General features: G+C 40.7%; 1 protein-coding gene across 1 annotated transcript in view; it reads right to left on the reverse strand.

Annotated features, from left to right (window-relative positions):
• Positions 1-15,072, reverse strand: part of LOC122563724 (CUB and sushi domain-containing protein 2) — a 616,258-nt gene that overhangs the window by 226,585 nt on the left and 374,601 nt on the right. Inside the window, exon 30 of the mRNA XM_087976898.1 lies at positions 5,122-5,246. Coding sequence (XP_087833024.1) covers positions 5,122-5,246 — 125 coding nt within the window. The remainder of the gene's footprint in view (positions 1-5,121; positions 5,247-15,072) is intronic.

The following is a 15,072-nucleotide window of genomic DNA, read 5'->3' on the forward strand; positions in this document are numbered from 1 at the left end:
ATGCTGCCTCCAGGTGAGTTTGGAGGCAGGAGTGAAGAATTTGATGAGGCCGGAGGTTACTCTGCTGGAGACCCTGCTACCCTCCCACCCCTGCACCAACTAGATTTGGTGTGAGAAAGTTCTCAGACAACCCTCTTGCCCTGATGTCTGTTGAAACTCTTAAATCAGCAATTAACGATCACTAATTAGCCTCATCAACTGAAGTGTGTGGGGAATTTTCCAGGCAGAATGCCTGACATTCAAACTCTGGCTTATGGTTGCCAGATGGTTGCCCCTTTGTAGGAATAATAAATGAGTCAAAAAGAAAGATAAACGTTTAAAAAAAGATATTCTCGCCAGTTTCTGTGTTGTTGTGAAGAATAGATATTGGAATGTTGACATTAAGCAGTTGATGCTGGGATCCTTGGTTCATGGAAATTCTTGGATCCTGTTTCCTTTGGCTTGGTGGCTCATTGACTCATTGGTCAGAGACGGCCTTCACCTTTTCTTTCCTTACATGTGTGTCAAGGATGTTCATTTGTCATTCTCAGAGCTGTGAACATCAGAGCTCCTGAGTCCACACGCTAGGATATCAGATCACTAATACAGATTGGAGCATGGTTGAACAATGTCCATATGTATTCTTGAAAGGGGAAAACACAAGCATATCTCTGCCCAGACTACTTCTTTTTTTAAAAATCATGTTCATGCTCTGAGACAGCGCCCAGGATAATAGCGTTCTGTTTGTACTCCACTTACTCACTTTGAAACTCCTGCCATTGAACCTTTCCAAAGTGTGACATTCCAAGGTCTCTCACTCGTGAAAGCCACAGAATTTACATTTACAGCCACTTTGACTATATTAACAAAAAGTAGCGATTAAAGTTTGAAGTTCCCTTAGGTACTCAGGGGTTAAAAACTGTGGTCATGACAGAGGCTGCAGGTCAATTGACTTAACTCAAAAACTCAATCTCCAATAATGTCCACATGGGTAATATTCATGGCAATGTGTAATTTTGTTAGGTTTTCATTGAACTGCCGTGCAGAATGAGAAGTTTTAAGTCCAATCTCCTGTATAGAGCTGAGTTCTGCGCTCTCATGCTCTGAAAACTGAAAGACTACAAAACATAACCTCACCAGCTGCAAGCTGAGATGGACATATGCTAGACCGATGGGGGGAGAGTAGGATGGTGCTGCAGGACATCATCAAAATTTGTACCTTCACTGCAAATGAATAACATCTGCTAGAAAGAATTGATGTCAGGAAAGGACAACACTGGACTGACATGTGATGCCTTGGATGTTAAATGCCACTGCAGTACTTGCTGTTAGACCTCAGTCATGCTTAGTAGCCACATGGTAAAGTATTGGAGGGTCAGCAATTCCAATGGAATTCTACCAGGAGTTGCTGCTTTCAGGAGGCTGTTGCAAAGAAGAAGAAACATGATTGAAACACATTCCTTCACATCAGTGAACAGCAAACCTGAGAACGCGTCTTGGAAGCATTCACGGCATTATAAGACTTCGATATGGAGATACTACTGGACATCTTAGGATTTCAAGGAAGTGTTATCCAAGATCTCAATAAAGTCTTATTAATCAAGTCTATCTTACTCTTGTAACCTTGACTCAGACTGCTATCACACAATGAACCTCACTGGTTCAAGACAGGAGTTTCTTCTTATTAATCTACCCAGTGGTATGCCTCATTAATTTAGACAAAATATATTTAGTAGACCCATGAAGTACGGGAGGATAGAGGTAGCCAACTACCCAGCCACATATTGGCATCAAATGCTCACACAAAATCATCCAATTCCTTCTCATAATGCACACTGCATTTTTTTTGCATTATTACGTTTCAGCAATCTTTATTTCATGTTGCCTTGCATTTTGTACCACTAAGTAATATAATGGCCATTAAAAATAAATTATTTTTTGTTTATTTTAAACTGGACTTTACAGATTACATTTTTAAGGTGCACAGGTATTAAGCTGTTGACTTTATTTGCTGGGGGTTTGGGGAGGGATGGGGTGCTAGAGGCAGTTGTGTTTGTCAATGTCAACAAGGTAGTCAATGTGTAGATATCACTGCGCAGGGAGTGCTCTCATGGAATGGTGAAGAACTGTGCATTTACTTTTGATCTTGTGAATTAAAGGACCTTCATTTATGATTCAAAATATAGACAAATAAATGCTTCTGCCACCTGCATTGTTGCATGCAATATTTGGAATTATCTATGAAATTTTACAGCATTGGTACAGATATTCCTGAATTATAAAGAATGATTTCAAGCTGGGCAATCTGAAATCACGAAATAAAAACAAAATGAATGAATAGCAGATGCTGGAAATCAGAAACAAAAATAGAAGTTGCTGGAAAAACTCAACAGTCCAACAGCATTTGTAGAGAGACATCAGTTAACATTTCTGTTCGGAAAAACACAGCAGGTCTGGCAGCACCAGTGACCCTCCTTCCGAACAGAAATGTTAACTGATGTCTCTCTACAAATGCTGTTGGACTGTTGAGTTTTTCCAGCAATTTCTGTTTTTTTGTTTCTGAAAACACCAATGATCAGAAATGGCCTTATATTTTAAGGGAAGCAGTTTGATATTGAATTTGGGACAACAACAGCTATAGACCAAAATTTGTCACATTTACCTTCCAGAATCTATTGAGTCATTTATTATAGCCTGAGCTAGCCTTAGTCAACATTGAACTCCTGATACATTACAAGTCCCCTCTGTGATAACAATATGGTGAAGATATAGGCTTTAAAAAGCTATAGAGACTACATATATTGAGAATAATGCCAATACTGGTTGGCACAGTGGCTCAGTGGTTAGCACTGCTGCCTCACTACACCAGGAACATGGGTTCAATTCCAGCCTCAGGCGACTGTCTATGTGGAGTTTGCACATTCTTCCCTTGTCTGCGTGGGTTTCTTCTGGGTGCTCCGGTTTCCTCCCACAATCCAAAGATGTGCAGGTCAGGTGAATTGGCTGTGCTCAATTGCTCATAATTTTCAGGGACGTGTAGGTTCGCTGCATTAGTCAGGGGTAAATAGTGTTGTACTCGATAAGAATTCTTAATTGGGATCACTGCTTTTCACCATTTATGTAAACATTCTGGATTCAGTAATCAGAAGTACAATTTTAAAATTCAGAAATGCCATCAAACTGGTATTAGCAGAAGGAAAACTCTGACATGAGTGAGCAAGTCTCCACAACTGGGTGGGCATTTAGTTGACAAAAATAGTTGAATATGAACATTTAAACATTTTTATAGGAGGAATAAGACCACATACGTCTTGAAAATTAAATATCTAATTGGGGTAGAGGAACAGAAATTCAGGGGTATAGGTACAACTCACAAGAAAGGAACAATGGAAATTAATAAAGTCAGTTAAAAAAAAACTAGCCACTGGGGATAAGTTTGAGATGGGGCAGGACAGAAAAACAGATAATTAATGTTAAACTTGTATAGAAACTTCATAGCATATTTTGAGTGATATGAACAATTCAAGATTTCTGAGAAACTAGAGCAAGAGTGGAAGAATCCAATGACTACAGAACTGAGATTATTCCTATCAAAAAAGATTGAACAAGCTGGGGCTCCATTCTCCGAAGAAACAAACACTGAGCAATGATGTGATAAAGGTGTTTCATATTATGAAAGGATCTGAGAGTTATTTTCATTAATAGCTGAAATCAAAACAAGGGGCCATAAGGCTAACACAATAGCAAAATATTAAAAATAGTGGAAATCTGAAATAAAAGCAGCAAGTACTGGACATATTGGGGATTTAGCGAATTGTATTCAATATCATACATACAGAAATGAAGACAGAGTTTGAGGTAGGAAAGGGAAGGGTTTGAAATGGACAACATGAAAGTGAGGGCTAGATGGAAATAGGAAGAAAAGTTAATGATATACAGAGGGACTGCGATTTAAACATTTCCAACTTACAAAAGCTTGTACTTATGAATGCAATGTTATAGGAATGATATTTTAAGGACCTGACACATGAACATTTCCTGTACTTAGGAACAGCTGCTTCATATTGATCTGCATTGTATTCCAACTTATGTACAAATTCACTAATAAACAGACTCCATCACAGAACCTATTTACTACCTAGGGATGCCTGTATTCAAGTTTGTGACAACAGCAAGAAATATCCCTGGCTTCCACCCTACCACAGAGCTTCCCTTTCCCTCTCACCTCCATTCCCTTGTCTCTCTACATGCTTAAAAACTGTTGCACTTTTAACGTCTTCAGGTTTTGACAAAAACTGTTGACCTAAAATGCTAGCTTTATTTCTCCCTCCACAGATGCTGTCTGAATAATTCCAGAAATTTCTCTTCAGAGGCTATAAACATAGAATAATCACCAATAAATTTCACAGAGCATCCAAGATAAAAAAGGGCAGCACGGTGGCTCAGTGGTTAGCACTGCTGCCTCACAATGCAAGGGACCTGGGTTTGATTCCAGCCTTGGGCGACTATCTGTGTGGAGTTTGCACATTCTCCCCATTTCTGTTTCCTCTGGGTGCTCCAGTTTCCTCCCACAATCCAAAGATGTGCAGGTTAGGTGAATTAGCCATGGAAAATTGCCCACAGTATTTAGGGATGTGTCAGCTAGGAGCATTAGCCAGGGGAAGTATAGAGCAAGAGGGTATGGGATTGGGTCTGGGTGGGATACTCTTTGGAGGGTCGGTGTGGACTTGTTCGGCCAAATGGCCTGTTTCCACACTGCAGGAATTCTATGATTCTATACCCTGAGACGGGTTGGAATGTGAGAATTGCTACCACAGAGATTAATTGAATCAAATAAAATAGATGCATTCTCGGGCGAGCAAAAACAAAAGAATAGAAAAGAGAGATAAACAACAAGGAATATTGATAGGGTTTCGGTGAAGAAAGGTATGTCATATGGACCCTAAACACAGACATCAACTTGGTATGCTGAATGGTATATCTCTATATTATAGGTACTTCATAATATTCAGTGAACACTTAACAGGATATTCCACATCAGTCCTCTAATGGTGATAACTTGTATGTTTTTACACAGTGGGCAGATTCTCGATGGTACATTTGAAATCAATTGTCATTTGCCTTTTGTACAAATATGAATACCTGTATGCCAGCTCCTTCAGGGACTGTGATTTTCCATAAACAGTTCAGGCTGTTCTGATAAGGATCGGGAAAGCCCGGTGAAAGAATTGTGCCCTTTCGTTCAGTGAGATTTCCTCCACAAGGTACTGAAAAGAAAATGATAAACTGGCTTCATTAAGACTGAATGAGAACAATGCATGAACTTTGTTGAAAGAGACATAATGTCTTTGTACACAGGTAGACTTTGTGTGATTTGTCATAAATTCCTGAACAAGCAGATATTCTAAGAAAAACTTTACAGCTCAAAGAATCAGAGAACCAAAATGTCTCATAATAGAATACAATTTGTCCAAATGAAGAAAATAAAGTCAATATGTATCCTTTCACCTCACTGATTTGACATGGATGACCTTCAGAAATGTATTTCATGCAATGGATTCTGACACTTCCTATGAAATCAAATATTTCATTTTATTTGGATGTAAACAATGCAATCAAGGCCACATTTTTTTTGTCAGCTCCAAATGCCTTCGACAATGTGACAGTGAACCATCTTCCTTGAATTGTGGCAGTCCACAGATTCCTTCTACCACAGTAGAAATGGCAGAAGTGCGTATATTTAGATATATAAGATAAACTATAGCAACCCAGCATAGCTGACAATACCTCCTCCACCATAATCCTCAAAACCAGTGCCCCACTTGGCTGCAAACTCAGCCCTCTACTCCATCATGACTATATGGCCAAATTCCACCCATTTGCAAATTTGCTGACATCACCATTGTAGGTCGAATATCAAACAAGGATGAGGTAGAACACAGGAAAGATTGAGTGCTTAGTAGCATGGTGCAAAGACAATAATCTCTCCATCAGTGTCAGAAAAACAAAAGGACTGATCATGGACTTCAGGCAGCAAAGTCTAGGGCACATCCCTGTCTGCATCATTGGTTCTGAGGTGGAGATGGTTGAGAGCATCAAATTCCTGGAAGTGATGATCCTGAACAATCTGTCCTGGTCCATTCACATCACCACGACATTCAAGCAAGTAAACCACCATCACTATTTCCTCAGGAGGTGAAGGAAATTCGACATGATCACAAGGACTCTCTTTCATCCTCTTCCATCAGACAGAAGATATAAAAGTTTGAACACATGTACGAATCGACTCAAGAACAGATTCTTCCTGGCTGTTATCAGGTGTTTGAATGGACCTCTCCAATGTTAATGTTGATCGCTTTCTCCGCACCTTCTCTGTGGCTGTAACACTGTATACTGCACTCTGTTCTGCCACCCTGATGCACTTAGACTGGTGCCATCTGCCTGTATAGCACACTAAACAAAACTTCTCACTGTATCTTGGGGCATGTAATAACAATAAATCAAACTCAACACTCCTTCAATACCACCTGCCAGACCTCTGATTGCAAAGAATTGGAAGGTCAAGGGCAACTCATGGAGGGAAAAATTCCCCATCGAGCCACACTATCTCAGACATGGAACTATATCCTTCATGATGCTGGATTAAGTCCTGGAACTCCATTCATTACGGATAGCCCAATAATCCAAAGATTGCAGTGGCTCAAAAAGTCAACTTACCAACAAAAAAAACTTTTAAAAATATATACATAATTTAGATGTGATATAGGTTAGCACAGTAGCACCTCATAGCATCAGGGAACCAGGTTCGATTCCAGCTTTGGGTGACACTCTGTGTGGAGCTTGCACATTCTCCGTGCATCAGTGAGAGTTTCCTCCAGGTGCTTTGGTTTCCTCCCACAGTCCAATAATGTGCAAGTTTGGTGGATTGGCCATGCTAAATTGCCCACAGTGTCCAGAGATATGTAGGCTAGATGGGTTAGGCATGGAAAATGCAGGGTCACAGGGATGGGGTGGTTATGGGAGAGTTGGTATGGACTCAATGGGCTGAATGGCCTGCTTCCACACTGTTGGGATTCTATGATATTCCCGCATTCTCTCTTCTCAATTTATTTGCAACTGTAATATAACACAATGATCTTCTTTCTATTTGCAGAATTGATTTGAGGTAATTTCTGAGTTTTTATGCTGGCAGGCAAAGCCTCCTACAGTAATTGTGATTTTTATTTGTAAGTACATAGTAATTTGAAGCCAAGAAATTTAAAACGGTATTTTTGAGGAGATACTGAATCACTGTCTCAGTGGAGGTCAATCAGTTTCAATCATTTGCAACTTGCTGAGCTCTGGTTTCTGCCCTTTGGTGCATTTTCTGACCAGGTTGAAGTTCATGAGCTGGAGACGGTGCACAAATTACATGTTCCTGAAATTGATCTTTCTACTTAACCCAAACATCACAGGGAAGTACTTGTTGTTTAAAACAAAAACGCCTCTTCAGTTGCAATGTATACATGAGAAAACAAAAAAAAAATTAAACTGTCTGATTTTTGGTAAAAATACCACCTGTTCAATACAGCACATATATTAAGCTATTTCATTCAACTTCTCTGATCATCTGGGAATCTCAGCCTGTAAAAAAGGTCAACATTCAAGGTAGATATTTTCTGCTGAAATATTCTTAAAATGTGTAAAGTTCAAACTTTAGAGGGTTGTAAAGCAAAATTCTCTCTGATCTTCAGATATCACTGCTTGAAACTATGCCGATTATACAATGAGAACAGAAAGAAATTTGACTGCAAGGGTTCTGCAAGGTTTCTCCTTGCACTACCACGATTGAAGGAAGAATAGAACAAGACACCCCAATTGAAAGGAAAGTAGTAAGACTAGCTTCATGTTGCTTTTAGTGAATGCCAGACTCCTGGAGATTTCATACAGAATAGAGAAATAAAGAATTAAGATACCATGCTAAGAATAGGGAGGGCAAAGGATTAAAGTGGTTAATAGGTAATTCTAAAACTGGAGTTCTGACAGCTGTTTTCATTCTCTATGGACCACGCTGAACCTCTAAGTATGCGTAATACCGGCACATTATTCAAATTGGTGCAGTTTGCGATCACACTTAAGCTAATTATTCTTAATTAGGAAGTCAATATGCTTACCACAGATGGAGTAAGTACAACTTCAAGTTGAGAAAAGTGTAATTAATACAGGCCTTAGGTTAGACAGAGAAGTGGCCTACTAGGATTGAAATCATAATCTTGGTCTTCTCAGTGGACACAGAAAGCTATTCATAGAATTGGCCACTTGCTCATCCATACCTGCCCCTTGAAAAGTTTTCCAATTATCCATATGCAACTTTTCCCAGAATGTAGTTCTTTTTCCCTTTTTAGTGTATTTGTGGATAGTCTTCTTGCAGCACACTTTCAGATCACAGCAATTATGTTGAAAAAAATCTCTTCTGCAACCTACTAGCTTGGATGGCAAAACATGAACACTAATTATAAGTAAAAATAAAATTTCTAAATGTCATGATGTTATCGAATCAGAAAATCACTTCAGCAATGAACAAAATAGTTCAGTGTAACTCAAAGAGCTTAGCACTGGCCATCCATTCCCAGTCAGAATAGAGGAAGTATGATGACAATGAATATAATTTCTCAGTGAAATTGACACTATGCCCCAAAGAAAGCGAAGTCAACCAGGCAAGAATGAATGAGCACACAAAAATATATAACTTCACAGGCACAACATGGGTTTGTTGATTAATTCTCACTGTTCCTTCTTGATATTTCTCTTGGGTTCTTTATATTTTCTAGCTTCTCTGTTCTGTAAATTTCACTCAAGTTGCTTGTATCAAATGTCAACAGCAGTAATGTTTTAAGGTAACTTACTTCAACCTTTTTATTGTTTTTAGCCTTCTCATGAAAATCATCAGTTATTGTACTTAAGTTATGAATAAAACCATTTTCTGAAAGAGGCTATGCTATTTATGTGCGAATAGACGGGAAGAAGGTAATCCAGGTTCCTTTAAATGGAAACAGAATTATATTTCTGGGGAGCCTAGCACTGACTGACAAATCACAAAATAAATATTTTGGGATTTTCCCAACATCTGGCAGAAACACTTTGGAAGATAGAAATTCTAACAATTAATAGATGCTAAAGATGAAATATCACAATTGATTTGTTGTCAACTCTCCGAATAATCAATATGACCAGCCCTGTCGCAAAAAGTGTCAGAGTTAGAGTGGGAATGTGCTTTGAGAGTCTGTTGCATATTGTTATGAAGATGTGGGTGCCCTATACCTTTAAGAGAGTTAAAAGCTAGCAGTGACAGCACCAAGTGTTCTCAATAAGACAAAGTATAACATGTGCTCCAGCTACTGGGGTAGCTAGTTGCCTGGAAATGACAAAACAGATTTGAATTAGGCCAATCAGTTTAAATTATACCCCCAAAAATACCAAATTCCAATCATGTTTGAATTGAGTAAATTGACAATCTTAAAAGCCAATGACACAATCCATTGCTTTGGGGGTATAATACCCGGGAAAATTGAACAGTTGGGAGGAGAACTGCCATCAGACCAACAGCTGTAGACTCCAAGTCAGAACTCTCTGAGAGGTATCTATCTAGAGAAGGAATTTGCACAGAAAAAAACCCTCAACACTGACCTGGAGAGCCAATCTACTGAGGAAGATAAAGAAAAGATTTGAATGCTGGCTGGTTTTAAAATTTGGATTTTTTCTATAAAACCTAATTGGGCATTTTATCAGACTAGTATTATAGAAGGGAAGGTAAAAGATAGGTTTAAGGAAGGAATTGTAAATAATTGTTAGTTAATTATTCACTGTTATACTTTAAGAAATAAAGTTGTTAATTTTTATTTTACATAGTTCTTGGCCACTTGAATTTTTACAGATTACTGCACGGGATAAATCTTTCCTGTGTTGCTGGTTTAAATTAAGCAGGAGGATTTACCCAGTGTCATAATAATATGGAGGAAAGAAAGGGAGAACAGGAAGCTCATGCACACTTCCAACGAAACATCAGCTGAAGGCAGAAGTACCTGCAACCCGCCTCAAACTAGAATAACTGGCACGTGCTAGGAAATTCAACCAGAAATAATTTTGCACCTGATTTTATCAGCCAACCTCTTTTGCGACTGGTTATGATTTATTGGGAGCAGTAAACTGGGGATTTTGTTTGTATATTCATTTGTGGAATATGGGTGTCACTGGCTGGCTAGCTAGCTAATTTCCCCCTTGAAAATGTGCTGATGAGTTGCCTTCTTGAACCACTGCTGTCCACATGCTGTAGGCAGGCCCACAATGCCATTAGGGAAGGAATTTCAAAGTATTGACCCAATAACAGTGAACAAACAGTGATATACTCTTCAGTCAGGGTGGTGAGTTGCTTGGAGGGGAACTTGCAGTTGGTGGTGCGCCCATTTTTTATGCTGCCCTTGTCCTTCCAGATGGAAGTGGTTGGAAGATGCTGACTGAGGATCTTTGGTAAATTTCTACAGTGCATCTTGTAGATGGTACAGACTGCTGTAGTGGTGGAGTGAGTGGATGCTCGTGGATATGATGCCAATCAAGCAGGCTGCTTTGTCCTAAAGCACCTAACGCCATGGGCAATTTTGCATGGCCAATTCACTTGATCTGCACATCTTTGGATTGGAAACCAGAGCACCTGGAGAAAACCCACACAGACACTGGAAGAATGTGCAAACTCCACACAGACAGTGGTCCGAGGGTGGAATCGAAACTGGGTCCCTGGTGCTGTGAGGCAGCAGCGCTAACCTCTGAGCCACCAGGTCAATGATGTTAAGCTTCTTAAGTGTTGTTGAAGTTGCACACATCCAAGCAACAGGGGAGTGTCCAATCACACTCCTGACTTGTGCCTTGTAGATGGTGGACATGTTTGGGAGTCAGGAAGTGAGTTACTTGCTGCAGTATTCCAAGCTTCTGATCTGCTCTTGGAGCCATTTTTATTCACATGGTGAATCTAGTTGAGTTTCTGATCAATGGTAACCCCCAGTGATCGTAACACCACTGCGTGTCAAGAGGTGGGGGTTAGATTGTTTCTCATTGCAGACAGTCATAGCCTGAAATTTGTATCATGCAAATATTACACATGACTTCTCAGACCAAGTCTGAATATTGTTAAGGTCTTGTTCCACTTGAACATGGACTGCTTCAGTAACTGAAGACTCGTAGATGGTATTGAACAGTGTGCAATCATCAGTGAACATCCTCACTTCTGACTTGGTGAAGGGAATCATTGATGAAGCAGGTAAGGATGGTTGGGCCTCGGACACTGCCCTGAGGAACTCCTGAACAGATGTACTGGAGTTGAGATGACAGACCTCTAACAACTGCAACCATCTTCCTATGTGCCAGGTATGACTCCAATCATTGGAGAGTTTGCTCTGATTCCCATTGATTCCAGTTTTCTTAGGGCTCCTTGATGACAGGGCTATCACTCTCACCTCACCTTTGGGATTCAGCTATTTTGTCCATGTTTGAACCATGACTGTAATGAGGCCAGGAATTGAAAGGCCCTGGCAGAACTCAACCTGGGCATCACTGAGCAGGTTATTACTGAGCAAGTGCAGTTGGATGGTACTGTTAATGACACCTTCCATTCTTTTACTGATGATCAAGAGTAGACTGATTGGGCAGTAATTGGCTGGGTTGCATTTGTCCTGCTTTTTGTGTACAGGACATACCTGAGCAATTTTCCACATTGTTGGGTAGATACTAGTGTTGTAACTGTACTGGAAGTGCTTAGCTAGGGGAGCGGCAAGTTCTGGTGCACTGGTCTCCAGTACTATCGCCGGAATTTTGTCAGAATGCACAACCTTTGGACTATCCAATGCCTCCAACTTTTTTTTAGTGTCATCTGGAGTTATTTGAATTGGCTTACGATTGGCATCTGTGATGATGGGCACCACTGGAGGAGGCTGAGATGGATCATCCATTTTGCTCTTCCATTGTAGAGGATGGGGATAATTGGGGAGCTACCTCCAAAAGTGAGTTATTTAATTGCCCACCACCATTCACAACTAGATGAAGCAGGACTGCAGAGCTTAGATAGGATCCGTTCATTCTGGGATCGCTTAGCTCTGTCTATCATAGAGTCCGAAAGTCATACGGCATAGAAACAGACCTTCTGGTCCAACCAATCCATGCCGAACATTATCCCAAACTAAACTGGTCCCATCTGCTCCTGGCCCATGTTTCTAATTCATGTAGCTATCCAAATGTCTTTTTAAATGTTGTAATTGTACACATATCCACCACTTTCTCAGGAAATTCATTCCACACACAAACCACCTTTAGTGTAAAAAAAATTGCCTCATGTTCTTTTAAATCTCTCTCCTTAAAAATGAGCCCTGTGGTCTTGAAATTCCCCAGCCTAGGGAAAAGACTACTACCTTTAACTCTGTCCATACCTCTCATTATTTTATAAACTTCTATCAGATTGCCTCTCAACTTCCTATGCTCCAGCAAAAAGAAAGTCCCAGCCTATTCAGACTTTCTTTATAACTCAAACCTTCCATACCCGGCAACATCCTGGGAAATCTCTTCTGAACTCTTTCCAGCTTTAATAATATCCTTCCAATAATATCCTTCCAATAATTGGGCCACCAGAACTGGACACAGTATTCCAGAAGAAGCCTCACCGATGTCCTGTACAACCTCAATTTTACCTCCCAACTCCTATACTCAAAAAAATGAAAAATGAAGGCAGATCTTCCAGCTCAGCAAGCAAACTTACATCCAGAAACTCAACCCGAGCTACAAATCTTTTCAAAACCCGTGAAAGCAAGCCTTCGTTTTTTTTTTAAACCACTCTGTCTTTCTGTGATTCAAACTTTAAAGAATTATGTACCCGCACTCCTTTGTCCCTCCGTTCTACAACATCACCAAGGCTCTACCATTAATTGTGTAAGCCCTACCCTTGTTTGTTGTATCACAATGTAATACCTTGCATTTATCCAGATTGAACTCCATCTGCCATTTTTCCGTCTATTGACTCATTTGATCAAGATCCATCTGTGATCTTAGAAAACCTTTTTCGCTGTCTATTATGTCACCTTTTTTGGTGTCGTCCCCAAAACTTACAAACCATGCCTTCAATATTCTCATCCAAATCACTTATATAAACGACAAACAAAAGAGGACCCAGCATGCAAGTAATCCTGCTTGGTAGCATCACCAGGTTGACACCTCATTTTCACATTTGCTCAGCGCTGCTCCTGGCACACCTTCCTGTACTCTCCATTCAACTTGGGTTGATCACCTGGCTTGATGGTAATGGTTAAGTGGAGGGGTAAGCCTGACTATGAGGTTGCAGATTGCTGTCGATCGCCCACAGTGCCTTATAGCTGAAGCAGGCCATCACAACATTCCTGCATTGTGTGAGTGTTCTGCTTTGTTTTTGTAACTGGTGTTGAATATCAATTAATTTTTCTATAATAAGGCCCATGACAATCTTGTTACTGCATAATCTGCAACTTTTCAGGGACATACATCATGGCTAGGAACTATCCACTTCAAAAAATGTAAATCCATTCAAAGTTTACCCATCCTCATTGTTCAAATGTTCACTTACATTATTTGCACAAAACAAAAATACACGGGCAACATGTCACATGTGTAACATGTTTCACACAAGAAAAGCGGAGGAGGATGGCAGACAACATGGTCAGCTGGAGTACTAACATCAATGTACATGTGGTGGATGATGCCTTCGCTGCTGATCAGCCCCTCAGCCCTGCAGGGTAGAAGCAGGAATTCCGGCTGACATTCAGGATAACAGTGGTGGCTGGAGTGGTTGGGACAGCCAGATGAATGTTGGGTCTGGCAAGATACTAAGGGAAAACCCGTGGAGCAGGACCTGTCCGAGATCCATTGGAAGGTGAATGAGTGCCTTAGGCCCAGTGATCACTGCACTGGCTGAGTTGTAATGATGAGGACTTCGAGGGCAGTGTTTCAGGTTAGCACTACTGCCTCACAGTGCCAAGGACCGGAGTTCGATTCCACTCTTAGGCAACTGTCTGTGTGAAGTTTGTGCACTCTCCACCTGTCTATGTGGGCTTCCTCTGAGTGCTTTGGTTTCCTCCCACAGTCCAAAGACGTGCAGGTTCAGTGGATTGGCCATGCTAAATTGCCACAGTGTCCAGAAAAATTCAGGATTGTGGGGTCGGTCTGGGTGAGATGCTCTTTGGAGTGTAGACTCAATGAGTTGAACAGCCTGTTTGGATGGTGTAGGGATACAATGATTTTTGGTTCAGTTACTGACGGCCGCTGGTGAGATGGCGTCAACTACAGAGATCTCCCTGAACCTAGGTTCAACAATCTAGGAAGTGCAGAGACTTTGCTTCCGACTTACCTCAGTCAGTGAAGCTGGGAGCTAACTGACCTGTGTGAATGGCACACAGCAACAGGGCCAGCTTCAAACTCAAGCCTGCAAACAGCCAAGCTTATAGATGCCATGATATATCCCTACTTCTGAGCCAAGGGGCCTTGCTTGGAGTCCCACTTGTGCTGATGCGGTGTCAAAACATACCTGAACAGTTTCTAAATATTTTAAATTTCTGCAGGTACATTTACTATTACCTTAAGGAGCTGGTATGGGCATGTTAAGAAGCTTATTTTGATTATCTCATCTTTGTTGTGCAGAAATTTGAGAAGATATGTAGAGTGAGGGGTTGTTGAAAGAAGTTAATCTAGGTGAAAGGTATACTTCAGATTTATTGATTTGCTAAGGTTGAGCTGCAATTTTGAAACGTACAAAAACAGCAATTCCTGGACAAACTCAGCAGGTCCGGTAGCATCTGTGAAGAGAAAATAGAATTAATATTAACAGTGCCCCTTCATCAGAACTGACAGCAGTTCGAGAAGTGTGGTATTTATGCTGATGACAGGGTTGGTGGTGGCGGTGGGGGCGGGGATGTGTGAAAAGGTGCAAGTGGATTGGTGGAGCCCACATTGTGGAGGTGGTTGGGAGGTGGTTGGGAGAGAGAGAGAGAAAGAGAGAGACTTGGTAGACAAAGGGGCTGTAGCAGCAATGTTGCTAATGTGGCTGGG

This window comes from Chiloscyllium plagiosum, unplaced genomic scaffold, assembly GCF_037043375.1.
Source record: "Chiloscyllium plagiosum isolate Xiang-an unplaced genomic scaffold, Cpla_swu_hap1 HiC_scaffold_30, whole genome shotgun sequence".
NCBI classification, from domain to species: domain Eukaryota; kingdom Metazoa; phylum Chordata; class Chondrichthyes; order Orectolobiformes; family Hemiscylliidae; genus Chiloscyllium; species Chiloscyllium plagiosum.